The sequence below is a fragment of the Dromaius novaehollandiae genome, chromosome 9 (assembly GCF_036370855.1).
Source record: "Dromaius novaehollandiae isolate bDroNov1 chromosome 9, bDroNov1.hap1, whole genome shotgun sequence".
NCBI classification, from domain to species: Eukaryota; Metazoa; Chordata; class Aves; order Casuariiformes; family Dromaiidae; genus Dromaius; species Dromaius novaehollandiae.
The window spans coordinates 31,347,894-31,361,652 of NC_088106.1; the positions used below are offsets into that span (position 1 = coordinate 31,347,894).

General features: G+C 44.0%; 1 protein-coding gene and 1 long non-coding RNA gene across 8 annotated transcripts in view; one reads left to right on the plus strand and one right to left on the minus strand.

Annotated features, from left to right (window-relative positions):
- Positions 1-9,807, plus strand: part of FARP2 (FERM, ARH/RhoGEF and pleckstrin domain protein 2) — a 96,049-nt gene extending 86,242 nt beyond the window's left edge. For 5 of the 7 annotated variants that reach the window (XM_064517116.1, XM_064517113.1, XM_064517117.1 and 2 more), the window contains 5 exons: positions 2,470-2,588; positions 3,317-3,480; positions 5,839-5,946; positions 6,598-6,749; positions 8,645-9,807. In XM_064517116.1, the coding sequence (XP_064373186.1) occupies positions 2,470-2,588; positions 3,317-3,480; positions 5,839-5,946; positions 6,598-6,749; positions 8,645-8,732 (631 nt within the window). In that variant the 3' untranslated portion in view covers positions 8,733-9,807. Of the gene's footprint in view, positions 1-2,469; positions 2,589-3,316; positions 3,481-4,792; positions 4,933-5,838; positions 5,947-6,597; positions 6,750-8,644 lie in introns of those variants that run through there. The other 2 variants (XM_064517118.1, XM_064517119.1) reach the window with 2 other exon arrangements.
- Positions 368-13,740, minus strand: LOC135329197 (uncharacterized). The gene is made up of 2 exons (XR_010390556.1): positions 13,250-13,740; positions 368-4,284 (listed from the first exon to the last, which is right to left on the minus strand). It is a non-coding gene; the product is annotated as an uncharacterized LOC135329197 (long non-coding RNA).
- Positions 13,741-13,759: the final 19 nt, after the last annotated feature.

A 13,759-nucleotide genomic window follows, 5' to 3' on the forward strand; every position in this document is an offset into this window, starting at 1 on the left:
CCATTTCCCCCCCTCACCCCCCCTGACAAACATAATGAAGGTGTCTGGTGGTCAGAGGCTGCATGGGGAGCTCCAGGGCTGGCAGGCAGATGCATCAAAGCCAAACAGGCAGGAACAGCTTTCCCCAGCCTGCAAGATGCAGCTGGTCTGGGATAGATCCAGCTTACATGAGAAGATCCAGACAAGCCAGCTAAAAGCTCCCAGGCCCCCACTGGGATTTCTGCCTCCCTGGCCTGTGAAAAGAGAAGACACCAGTCCTGCAAGGGGAAGCCTGGGGCTTTGGCTCTTTCTCCCTGCCCTGCTAGCAAAGCAGGTAGCTTCTAAGCTGAGAAAAGAGTTCAGTAGCAAGGATTGTGGGGTTACTCACCTCTGTGTCCAGGTGCCAGGACCCAGCAGTCCCTGTGGGGCACAGTTCCTGCACCGGCTGGTGCCAATTCCCAAGCACTGAAACGCTCAGGAATGAAAGGGCTGGTCTGTCGCAGCCGGATACTCACTGCCTGGGGAAGCGAAAATGCCAAACTGCTCTGGCACCAAAATGCTCTCGCAGCAGTAACTTACACCTTTGTGGTTTTCGAATAGACGGTAAAAAAATGTGAGCAAATAGGATTAATATCACATTTGGAGATGTGATTTACAAAACCAAGCTTTGCTTATGTGCAGCAGTTATCCTGCTGTAATTTGCTTTTTGTGTAAATGGTTACAGTGGAATGCATAAGCTAACACACAATTTTTGCAAGTGCTAATTCAGCTGTTGATCAGACAAGTTGCTTTGGTTAGCCTGCTACAAATCCATCTGAGGATGGTATAATTCATTTTGGTACATTGATGTATCAATCTTGATGATCTTTCCACTTACCTGGCAAATCCATGCTGTAAAAGAACTGGATGTGCAAAGTTACTGGCTAAGTTCGTGCTGCTTTTTAGTTGAGTGTTTAACTTCATGCACTTGGTGTCTAAGTGCTATAAGCATTTGTGTTTCAGTGTTATTCTTCAGTGCTGTCCTTTTTGCCTCTATATCCAAAACGTAATAAGGAGGTCTACACCTGGTCTCTCAGGATTAGCTTTAGGAGTTTTTGAACATCTGCAGTTCCTCTAAAAAGCAGCTGGAGTTGTGTATGTTGGGAATGCAGAACTGGAGCAGTAAATCTTAACTTTTAATTTTGTAGGGTTTTCTACTAGTTAATAGCTCCCATTCTTGAAAAATAACCATTATTGAATATTTATCCAATCAGGTAGGCAGTGGCATAGCAGCCAGTACCTTTTGTGTGCTCATATATTTAGCAAGCAAAGCTTTCTTTTTTTCTCAATTTTTTTATTACAGTCTGACACCTGAAAATGTCACATATTTTTAAGGTCAACCATTTCTAGGCAACTGTGAGCCAAAAAGTGTCTGAAATGGTCTTAAATTTGGAAAAGTAAATATATTTCTTTTTACCTTGTCGTAACTTGGAAATAGTTCAAAGGATTTTTTTCCTTTGATGACTTTCCCTCCCTCCTATCAGAAAAAAATCATTGCTGGGCTTCGACCATGCTTGGAATTTGCAGTCTAAATGGAAAACTTGCAGAAATTTATGAGCTACAGAAAAAAGGTGGTTACAAAAAAAAAAGGTTCCCCGTGGAACCGCTCAACCAAATACTGTGTGTAAGCATATATAACACTTTAAACAAAAACTGTGCAGGCGGGGAATATAGCAGGAGGAGAAAAAGAAATGCCAAGGCTATGTTTGATTCTTGAAGGAAAAGTTTTGTGCTGTTGCCTTCCAGTGAATATAGATACCAATACTTGAGGAGTCAAGTTCTTTCCCTGTAAACGTGGCATCAGCCGTGCAACCTGTAATGGGAACTGTCGGCTGAAAGCCTCATCTTCCTGCACTCTGTGTTTTACTTGCTTGAGATGAAAGATAAATAATATATCCCCTTTAAAAGCCATGCTGTCTTTCAGCTTGCCTTTCATCCTGGAATCATCCTTTCCAGTGTGGTCATAACCACGCATCTCCAAGTGCTCTTACTAATTTTTTTTTTTTTAGGGTGGAAGCGTGATTTCATATTTGAAATAGCTATGAAGCCCTCTAACTGAAGAACAGCTCTCTATAGGAAGAACAGTTATGATCTAGACTGGGTAGTTACTCTTCTGCTCTTCTGAGTATGATAGGGAGATTTTACTCTTTTTTTTTTTTTTTTTTTTTTTTTTTTTGACGGTCTAGTTATTCTTCTTCTTCTTCAGCCCAAGTTTTAAAATGGTTATTTTTAACTTGCCTCAAGTGGCTTGAAAATAGCAGCGAAGGCTATGTGAACTCAGTTTCCTACCAGGAAAGCTGCTTGTAATCATGTTTTGGAGGAAATTGTTTTTTTAAGTGGAAAAGGACGGCTTTTCGTATTGGGCAGGGAGTTTTGCCTTCCTTTAGAAATGCAGCACTCTGCCACAGCTGTAGGGCTGAGCAGTAACTGTTCATGCTGTTTGTCTTGCAGTACCCGCCTGGAGATGGGGAAATGGATGGAAGACCTAAACATGGCAATCGAAATGGCCAAGAAATCTACTGAGAAATCTGACATGCTTCTGGAAAACTCAGTGTGCAATCGTTCCAACAGTAAGTAATGTTTTCTACCTTCTTGAACAGTGTGAGCTGATATGTCCCTTTCTTTTTTTCTCTTGGAAATCTGATGACATAAATGGTATATTTTATCATTCTTTCAGTAATGGAGAGCTCTTGTCCTGCGTTATTTGGAATAAATATGCTTGTCTTCCCAGACTGGTGCTCCTGGTAGCTTTAAACACAGCAGAGATACTCCAGCTGCAGAACTGTTAATTTTATTGGGTCCTTATTTATCTCTTATCTACATCTTTTCTCCATTTAACAACGTAATATGTTTTCTTGTCCAGAAAAGTTGTCCTTGCAGGTCAGCAAGTTTTTTCTGTAGCTCAGCGTTCTTGTGCCTGTCTTTGGTGTTGTTATGGATGTGATGAAACACATTATTCTTTCTTAGAGCACTTTTTCCTGTTCCTCACTAAGAAGGGACTCTCCTTTCAGACCCTTCCTCAGAGTGGGTGCTGTAAAATGCTCTCCTCCTTTTAAGATTGCATTTTTTTTTAATTTTATGCAGTACTGAGTCAGCTGCCCCAAGCAGAGTTGAGTAGCGAAAGCCAAAATGATCGTCTCGGAATGGCTTTTAGACACTGTATAACAAATTCGAATTGACTTATTTTAAAACTGGATCGTAGCAGAAGAAAACCAGTTATTCTGAGGAATTCCTGCTTTTCTTGCTGCCTTTGTATTGCACAGTTTTCTTAAACAGCTGCTGAATTCTCCTCCCCCAGGATCCTCTGATGAGGTCTCTCTAGAACAGGAGTCCGAAGATGACATACACTCTTCTCGTAGCTCCTTGGACAGGCAGAGCCACCACCGTGCCAACACAACCATGCACGTGTGCTGGTACCGCAACACAAGCGTCTCCATGACCGACCACAGTGTGGCCGTTGAGGTACCCCGCAGGGCGCAGCTCTCACGTCTCGCTGTCTGTCTTGGCTCACTCAGCCGCTGGTCGCCCTCCGCTACGTGTTTCACGTTGCCTTCAAAGCATTTCTGTGGCCATGAGAGAGCGCGAGCAATGGAAAGGCCACTGCATGTTTGCCCATCTTTGTGCATGTCTGTGCGTCTGCATACACCAGCACACTGCTGTCTCTGCAGCAGGGCTCTGTTTCAGCAAATACTCCGAAAGAGGGAAATTTAAAAGGAACTCCAGGATACCCCTAGGACTGAGTTGTTCATTTGGGTTTTGTGAACCTTGCTGGGAGATGTTTGTGTTACCTATCAATGGTATTTTACTTTAGGGACTGACTCTGATATACTGTGGTCTTGTATATGTGTCAGTTAGCTACTGTGCCACTTCTAGAAAAAACCAGTGCTTTAAACTCAATGGGGAGATAACATTTCTGCCCTTCTCTTGCTGGCATGGGTGAGGAGCAAAAATTAGGCAGTGGCATTTTACACAGTGTGGTGTTAGGCTAAATAGAGATTTATTATGTGCTATTTGTGCTGCTGCTACCTCGGGTCTTACCGCTCTGCGAGGGTTGATGCAGCATGTGCGTTGATGGCACGTTTCCCTACCGAATCCCACAGATTTTCAAGACAGATGTCTGTCCAGAGCTCCCTACGGAGAGTCCTGCTCGCATTGGCGCCTGGATTTCCTTTCAGTGGCTGTTCTGCAGGGTCGGATAGTTAGGACGCCCTCCTGGAGGCTGTCGTCCTTGCAAGGCTTTTGCAAGTGGGGATGTACCAGAAATACCTTGAAGAGAAAAAGAAGGTTGCTGGCTAGAGAAACAGCAGTAGTTCAGGATGCTGCATCTGTGTATTTTTACCTTCCTAACTTCCTTGCCCTGCTTTTTGTTTTAGTGGTAGGAGTTAAAAGTTGGGCACTGAAGCTTGTGTGTTTTTGTGCCACATATAGCACACTAAGCTTTGTAGGTATGTTACATTGGCTTAGGGTCCATAAGTTGTACGTTTTAGCCAGCAAAGAAAGTGGTTCCTGGGCAACAGCCTTCCTTCCCATGACAATAGACTTGTGAAAGGCTCCATTTTACTGTTTTACATCCAGATAACGAGACCTGCCTGCTGCGGGCTCTGGGATTAAATGTGTGAGTTCTTGCAGCATCCTCTTGCTTTGATCTGTTTCATGTTCTAATACCATCATTTTTTTCCACAATCCATTTTCCTTTAACAGATGCTTTTCTTGCATCACTTTTCTTATCCTAATGGTCTGTTTTTCTCTTTCTCTCCCCCTTTTCTCTGCTCAGTTTTCTGCTCTCTTGCTGTTTCTCCAGAGCTTCCTCCTCGCTATTTGCTGGGCCAGGCCCAACGGCCCAACACAATCACCCATGTTTGCTGGTACCGGAACCAGAGCCTATCCCTGTCTGATTACCTGTGCATGATTCAGGTAAAAATGCCTCTCAAATTCTGCACTGGTGGGAGGAGCCATGGGTTTCCAGACAAAATATATTACGTCTTGCTCCGTAATTGCAGAGTGAACCTTGTATGTTAAACTAGCATGAGGATGCCTGATCCATCCAGCAGCAGAGTTGTAATGTTTCCTTGATACAGGATTTTATCCTATTTCTGCTTCCCCAAATGATTCTTCATGTTATTCTGCTGTTCATTCTGTCTTTTTCTTTAATTCCAAAATCCACTTGCCATCATTTCATGCGGTAGGTTTCCTTATCCCACTGCACCAGTGTTCGGTGACTCCGACTCCTGCACGCGTAGCGCTTTCCTGCGGCCTCCTTTGCTTTACGTAGCTGCCGCGTTCTTGTCCGTCGCTCTGGCCTCCATTACCAGTCTTTGTTTCCCCTTCTGCTTTATTTTCCTTCTCATGCAGTGTGTTTTTGTATTTTCCGCATGTAAAAAAGGTAAATGAAGGGATGAATGCCTTTGTGGCCATTACTTTTCCAAGCATGTTTTCTTGACTGTAGACTGCAAAGGCCAGTGGTGGCTGGACTGATGAATCAGTGCAGCACTCCTTTGCATTGCCTGGCATGACTCTGAGATACAGTGAACAGTTAAACATAGAGTAACTTTATACTCGCAGAGAGAAAATGCTAGGTGGTGTGCAAAGGGAAGATAGTTGCTTTGCAGAATTAGTGAACTGAAGATACAAAGTCACTCTGTCGCCATATGAAATATCCAAGAGGCCTTTCAGAACAGGGGAACAAGAGCTGTTATAGGGGAACAGTGGTATCAGGGAGCCTCAGGCTTTTTATCCGCTTTTTATCAGCTGTCTTTGTCTTTTTCTCAAGGACAAGCGATCCGTGATTTCACGTCCCATTTTCTTTTCGTTCCCTCCTAGAATCAGCTTTCAGGATACTTGCTGAGGAAGTTCAAAAATAGTAACGGCTGGCAGAAACTGTGGGTTGTCTTCACCAACTTCTGTTTGTTCTTCTACAAAACGCACCAGGTAAGTACATGTAACTGCGAAACTGAAAGAGCTGAGGTTAAGATATTGGATGGAAGCTGGAATCGTTTGCTTTCAGCCGTAGGTACCGCTCACTGATATTCGAAGGAGGGTAACAAGCAGAGGAGTAGGTAGTAAGTAATGAAGCTAGTCTCCGTAAGGTGAAGGGCCTTTCTTACAGAATTTAATCAGAATATTCAGTTCTGTTAATGGTACTGACCTCAGTGTGAGGAAAAGATGTCTCATAACGTAGTGACTAATGGAGGTCAAGGATCCTTTCCTCAGTTGCTGTTCTTTTCTCTACCTATCTGCTGTAGGGACACTTTTGCTTTTATGCTGGATCTGTGCTTGAAATTTCAGAGAGACAGTGAGGAAGGGGAAGGGGAGAATCCAGGAGGCAGTGAAAGGCAGGGGATAGAGGCAAGTAATTTTATTAAAACAGTGAAAGCAGTTGAGGAAGACTTCACTATAATCTATCACAGGCCTCACAAGAGATGAAAAGGCAGCTCCTCCTCCCGTTCTCTCCTAAACAAAGTACTAAAACCTTCTTAAGTCTCCAGTCCAAAAGAGCAGACGCACGTTTGGGCTTGCTGTCTCTGAGCTGAATGGCAGCGGATGTCTTGCGCTAAGACCTGTGCTATTGGGCTGTTCCAGGACGACTATCCTTTGGCCAGTCTCCCGCTCCTTGGCTATGCGGTCAGCTCCCCCATGGAGGCAGACGGCATTCAGAAGGATTATGTCTTCAAGCTGCAGTTCAAGTCCCATGTGTACTTCTTCAGGGCTGAGAGCAAATATACCTTTGAGAGGTAATTTTACGTTTTCTTTGTCTGTTTCGGAATAACAGCATTCTGTTAGTTCATTAGCTGAAAATCTAGAGTTATGATATTCAGAGCTCCTGACCGTAATCCAAGTGACCTTCCAGAACACCTAGCACGTTCCCAGTAAGAAAGTTCCCTTCTTCATACCCATAAAGTTTGCAGATCCCTCCTCTACCAGACCTTTCCTTCTTGCAGGGAAAGAGACGGTGGTTACAGCTAGAGCTGTAGGCTCTGTGTCTTCTCAGAAGTCCGGGGGTCCCTTGGAGCTGGGGAGTAGCATAGAGGGAAGGACTGTGAGGTGGTCAGTCCTACCAGATCTAGGAAGTCAGATTTCTAGTTTTTTGAGAGTTTTGTTAAGAATGCCCCTTTTTTCCTCTCAGCCTCCAAAGAAACAGGAGTTATAGCTCAGGCCTGAGAGCAAGGAGTGCAGCGCTGCTTTTCAGTTTGATGCTTTCTCTAACCATTTTTAGCAGGTGCTTCCAAACGTGGTCCAAAGTGAATCATGTTTAAAATATACCATGTACAAAACTTTATTCTTACAAAACCTGTGTAAAACCTAAAACCATTTTCTTTTTCTCAGAAAGCAAGAAGATCTCTTATGTCAGTGTAATTTGGCAGTATTCCTATGTAATGGATATTATCTTCTACATTGCTTTCTGCCTTGCAGCATGGTATTGGGGGGTTTTTTGTTTGTTTGTTTTTGGAGTATTTTGTTACTGAGAAGTCACCACTTCTCATACTTCTCCCTTCCTTGGGAAAACATCACACATTTGTGAGCAATGTGCATGTCAGCTACCTGAAATAGCAGAGTTATGCTCTTTAATCCACTGGCTTCATGTAGTGATTTCACGGAAAAAATCTCTAATTCTTTGGGTTTTGTCTTGCTTTTTTCACTGTTGCGATGTTTTCTTCCATATTAACAAGAACTGAGAATCTGTTACATAATTTATTGTAAGAAAAGCAGTCCGTATGATTTAAGAGGACAGGCTGGCAAAATTTTCCTAAGGTAAAAACTGAACCAGAGAGTTTCTGTACTGTTGTAAGAGACTACAGTGTGCTCTAATAAAAGCTGTCTGGAGCTCAAAGCACTGTAGATCATTCCTTGGACGGGCATCCTTGTTCTTGAGTGTATTTATCACATCTTAAGCTAGGTTTAGCACAGTCAAAAATTAGTCTGTAAGAGCAGGAAGTACTAGTTCATACAGTTTTTAGATTGTCCCTTAAAAAAGGAAAAATAAAAAAGATTTGCCAGTATACCTCCCATTCCAGTGCTGGCTCTTTTCTTGAGAGACATAACTAGGGTCTTCCCTGACCTTTAGTTTAACAAATGATCCTGTTTCATTTATTATGTCTTGGCCTTTCCAGCTCTTAGGAACACACTTGAAGAACCTGAAAACATCAGATATCCAGAACATAATGGAGTTGGTGAAACACTTCAGCTGGATGTAGGGAACGTCTGATGTCTGAAATGTTTTGTGTTGGCCGTCTTCTGCACTGGCTGTAGTCAGTTGAAGTGGGAGAACCAACTCTCAACTTGTCCACAAGTTGCCCTAACTAGTGGGGAAATACAGATAGAAATGTCGATAAAAGAGGGCATCTGTTAGAGCCCTGAGACTTTTCCTGATGCAATATGAGGTGTATGCTCCAATTGCCTCAGCCTTCTCTCGCTGTTTTATTTATTTATTCATTTGAAAAATTAACTTATTTACTAAAATGGAGTGATTAGTTTCCTGAAGGAATTTTAGAAGAGAGGTAGAAAATGTGTTTTGTGAGGTCTGGTCAAAGTAATGCAATTCGTATCCAAAGCACAGGATTACCATGTGCAGCTTGAGGCATCAGTGAGTGAGGGGCTGAGCATCCTAATGTTAATTCTTCCTTACCAGGTGGATGGAGGTGATCAAGAGAGCCACCAACTCTCCAGCAAGATCGAACCTGCTGCTTCCAAAGGATGAGGATAGTCACACAGACTGAAGGGGGGCAGAGCTGGATCTCTGCTATAAACATAAGTAAAAGAGGTGGGTGGAAACAGGAGTCCCTGGAGTGGATAAAGCAAAGAACCAGGATGCTCATTTCCACCTCGTATGGAAAGTGAGAGTGAGGGAGTTATGGACTGGAATCACATCCGCTCTGCATGGTATGGAAGAGGGTCAAGTCTGCTCCAGTTGAACCTACTTAGAGAGAACCTAACAACTGCCGAACTCCAGTGTGCACACATTGTGGAAGATATTTTGTTCCAGTTGTACCAGCTCTGTACCGTAATACCCTTGCCTGCCCTGAAGGCAAATGACACCTCTTTTTACATTGTGACTGAGTGGTCAGCATACATGAGAGAAAAATAGCAGTTGTCAGTGGTGTGTTTGGCTCACAGCTGCTGGTGTCAGGCTCGCTGGCTCCCAGAAGTTCCCTTCCCCCGGATGCTCAGCATGGCTGGCTGTACAACTGCTGTCTTACTCGCTGCTGTTAACACCAACCTGCTGGCACAATCTTCCTAGACTAACAGGGTCCACAGATATATTAGCTTAAACACAGTTAACTTTGAACAGAAACTGCAGCTCTCATAGAACAATTCTGCTCTTTGGAAACTGTCACGGCAACAATTTTCCAGGGGAAGTGGGAAGGCTGAACCTCTAAGCTGTTGAGGTGTCAGTATCGTGGGCTGGTCCAGCTAAGGTGCGTGGTTTTTCCTTTAGAACTCTGCTCTGTTGCATGCTGAGAAGGTCAACTGCTGTTCTCATATTACAGCTCCACTATCTCTCCATCCTGTAACAACAGGTATTACTTAAGGCACGGGATGGCAAACACTCTGTCCACCCTTATGTGGGTGATGTTTTCAAGGCATTTAAGCAATATAGGAGAACAAGCTCCTCTGCAAGTTACTATTGCTTGTGCTTCTGTGTCACTTGAAGACTTCTGAAAAATCCCTATTCTTACTTTTAAATATGGGGTGGATCCGTCTTTCATTTCACATGAAGGTGTAAAAGTCACTGGATTCTAGATGGAGCATTAGCGTCTGTGGACTCTATTAAATCTCTGTATCAAATCTGAAGTGCTTGCTGTTTGTTCTGTTTTTGTAAAGCTGTCATATCTGGTCACCCCCCCAGAAGGCATGAAATAAGCTAAACGCCACAAAATGCTGTTAGACATGGTTTCGATGGGCTCCAGGGACTCCGTTTATATTTTAGATAGGAAATTATTTGTGTACTAGAAGAACAATGAACTTGTGTAGTGAAAGAAAAATGCAAGTGTTGCATGTTGTGAGGATGGAAGAATGCAGAGATCCTTGTGGAAAATGGAAAGTAGAGAGGCCAAGATGTGCAGTCTCCTAGGCTGTTTTAGGTTATGGTCTAAAATACATGCTGACTGAGAAAGGATGAGTGTTGCAGGTAGAGGATTCCAGAGAGATTTCCAGACCATTCACCTGGCATTTGCTTCATAGAGAAGAAGAGTGACTGCAGATTCAGTCTTCACTACCACTGTCAATGACCATTGTCCAGTGTAAGTTAAATGTACTTAATTTATTAGTGTTTTCCTTTTTTTAAATTAACTGTTGTAGGTGTGCGAATGTGAATTGACTGGGTATGTTATAACCTAGCTGAATATGACTGTTAAAAGTAAATAGCTTCTTGGTATAAAACAATCTCAGCCTCTTATTCCTGGGCGCATCATTCCCATCAATTGGGGTGTTCATGGGAAGACAGATGGTATCTTCACAGGAGCATTGCGTTTCCTCAGAACTGAGGGAAGAGGTTTCACACTCCTAATTAATGGGTTTTTCAGTTCAGCTGTTTTCCTAGATGATACCCACTGCTCCTTTGTCATGGCAACATCCCTGAGTCTTCACAGGAGTGTTTTCCTCTTTAATGAGAACTCTCCCATGCAATTACAGCCCTTTGCTGCTTTCCTGCAAGGAAGCTCTGTAGTAGCAAGTTCCAGAGTGGAAGAGCAGGGTTGCTGTCAGCAATTGGTTTCTGACCAAATCTCTGCCATCTCCTTAACCCCAACCGTTGGCTGCCTTGACTTAAATCCCGGCTCTAGAAAGCCCTGTTACAATTAGACCGTTATTTTTTACCATTATTTTTATAGTGCTCAAGTTATTCAATAAAGTAGTTTTCCAAGGTTATCATTCTAATCTCACCTAGCATCAGCTGCGATCCACCTGCAGCAGACAGACAACACCAAGCCAGGGTGATGGGGAGGAGGAGACAGACTGCACATTTACTGAATTGTGAGTGACACAAAACGGGGGGGAGCAGTTCAGGGCAGGGCTGCCAGGCTAGAGGACCGAGTGACAGAACGTCCTGAAATTCAGCAAGGCTAAAGGCCAAGTCTTGCATCTGGGACTAAATAACTCCTCGCAAGAGTGTACGCTGGGACCTAAGCGTTTGGGTAGCAGGCCCGTAGAAAGAGGCAGAGTCCTGAAAAGCAAGCTGTGCATGTCAAAAGGTGATACCTTAGACTGGCACGTATGCTATGAAAACTAGAACTGGCTAACTGCTAGCAGAGACAAGGATAGAAATGTTGGAGAAGTGTGTACTTCTGAGAGCACAGCACACTGGGGAGTGCAGTGTTTTCTGCCTAGAGTGAAATAACCTGTAGTTGTACCCAATATTTCTTTTTAGCTAGCTGATGGGAATTTACTCTCTCAAGATCAGCCAGACTTCATCTGAATTACATCCGTAAATCAGCTGTCAGTTGCAGTAGCACCAAAGGGTGGGCCGTGCTGTAAAGTTCAAGCTGTGACATGTACCCAGTGCTACTGGAGACTGAAGGAACTATAAGGAGCCAGCCTCACCCAAAGCAAGCAGGGTGGAGGCACTTCTTTTGTGCAGTCCTTTGCAGGGCTACAGTAGTGAGTCTTCTCCCCTGCTTGTTTTTTGATCTGGTGTAATAGGAACAGCAGCATTAGCATATAATGCAAGGAAACAAGAGAAACAGCTAGAAAAAATGATCAACATAGTGGAAGGAAACACCCTGAATGTGGTAGTACATGACTGCTCCGTATTTATGTGGCTAATCCGCAGACTATTTGAACACCTACACTGTATTTATCCTCCCATCACCTCTGCTTAGCAGTGTAATACTGTTACAACTCCCATTACAGAGGCAGCAAGCAGAGTCCTCCCTTATTTTTAGGTAGCTGAGCAGTGGATGATCCTTTAGTTTGAGCAGCTTAAGCACTTAACCTTCATCTTGATATTTCCTATCTTGAAGATGTGTGCGCTGTCTACACTGGCTTGAGGTGTGGTGCCCGAAACAGGAACCTCTGGTGCCAGTGGACCAAAACCCAAGAACAACAGAAGGCAGCAAACTTTCTTTCTCAGGTGGAGAAAGTAAAGCTCAGAGGTACATGCGTTTAAGATGCAGGAGCATGGATTATAAGCCAGAGGCTTCACTACTGCTGGCAAAACTGCTCACCTCTCACCCTGGCAAGCTTTCAATGGTATATCAGTTCCTCGACAAAATCCCACATTATAGTTTTGAAGGTCAAGATTTTTCCTTTGTCAGAACTTTGCAGGATTATGGTTCCGTCTTTGCTACCATCACTAGTGATTACCTTAAAAGCACTAGAAGGGAACAGAATACAAGCGGTCCATAATCATCAGTTTCTTGCTACCAGAACACAAACCAAGGCAGAGAGGAACCCATGCTCTTGAGACCACCTTGCTTAATATACTCATTTCATTTTTAAAAGCTGTATTTCCTGTTTTCCCTGCTTCCCCCAAGATTAGCCAGCTATCTTCCACTCAGCACAACAGAGGACTTCACTGCACTGAAGTAGGTTTTTGCATCAGTTTCTACTGAGCAGGTAACACTGGAGCTGTTGTGAATGCTGCGTTAGGAATAGTTCCCTTTCTCTCCCCCAGTTAGAATAGTGTTCATGACTTTGATTACACTGGATAATTCACATCTCTTTCATAGTGGCCCCATCTGATCAGCTTCACCTCTGCTCAAGTGTCAACAGTGTGCACTCCCTGTTGTACTCCTGCCTCCCAGGCGAGAGGGTAACACTGCAGCTCCACTGCAAAGGTTTAGGCAGCCTGACAGTTGAGGGAGTGTTAAATTAATTGAGCATTGGAGCTTTCGTTTTATAAAGCAGACTCTCAGCCACCTCCACAAGACACAACACCCGTGTGCTCTGCATGCCCACCTTCTGGACTGGGCTTCTGGCTTGTCCTCAAAGCACTGCATTAATCTGATCCTTCTCCATTTTAGCTCCAGATGAGTAAGAGAGGTGCTATGGCCACTATTCTGGCAACAGTATGTTGGGCAAAGGTGAGTGCAAGCACATGTCATTTAAAAAAACAGATTCCAAAAAAGTACATTCAGAAGTACATTGGTCGATCTCTGCCCCCACCGTTTGTTTGCTTCCAAGGAAAAGCAGCTGACAAACTACTGCACAGCTCGATCAAAGAACTAACCGTCAGCTTCATTTTTTTTAGTCTGTGGCTAGGCAGAAATGCAGCATACGCAAGATTTTAAACACATACCTGAGACGGAAGCTCCTAGATGCCTCCGCAGTACTGGAGATGAAGGCAGAGGTAGCCAGTTGTCAGCGGTCAAGATGGAACTTAAATCTAAATACTGCAGATCTTTAGAAAGGACTCCAGCAAAAACCACGCTGTGAAACAAAGCTGCACTTTGGGAAACAGCACAAGCCTAGCTTAACCCCAGTGCATTTTGGCATAAAGGATTCACGTAGCACACCTTTCACTGTATCGCCTCCTCGCATGAAGAGACCACTGCAGCGCAGAGGCTTGTGCTCCCCAGCCTCTCCCTACCTCCTGGCAGGGAGAGTTCCTTCAAGCAATCAAAAAACTGCTGCCTCGCCTCATTCCTTCCACTTTGGGGTAGCCTCAGCAGCATCCCCGATAGCAGAGAGCTATTTTTCCCACGAGACAACACCTAGCTGCCTGCAGTTTTAGCGGACCAAGAGAACTGCCAGACCTTGTACAAGAGAACGCTATCACGCAGCCGCTCCAGCGACCCAGCACCAGAGT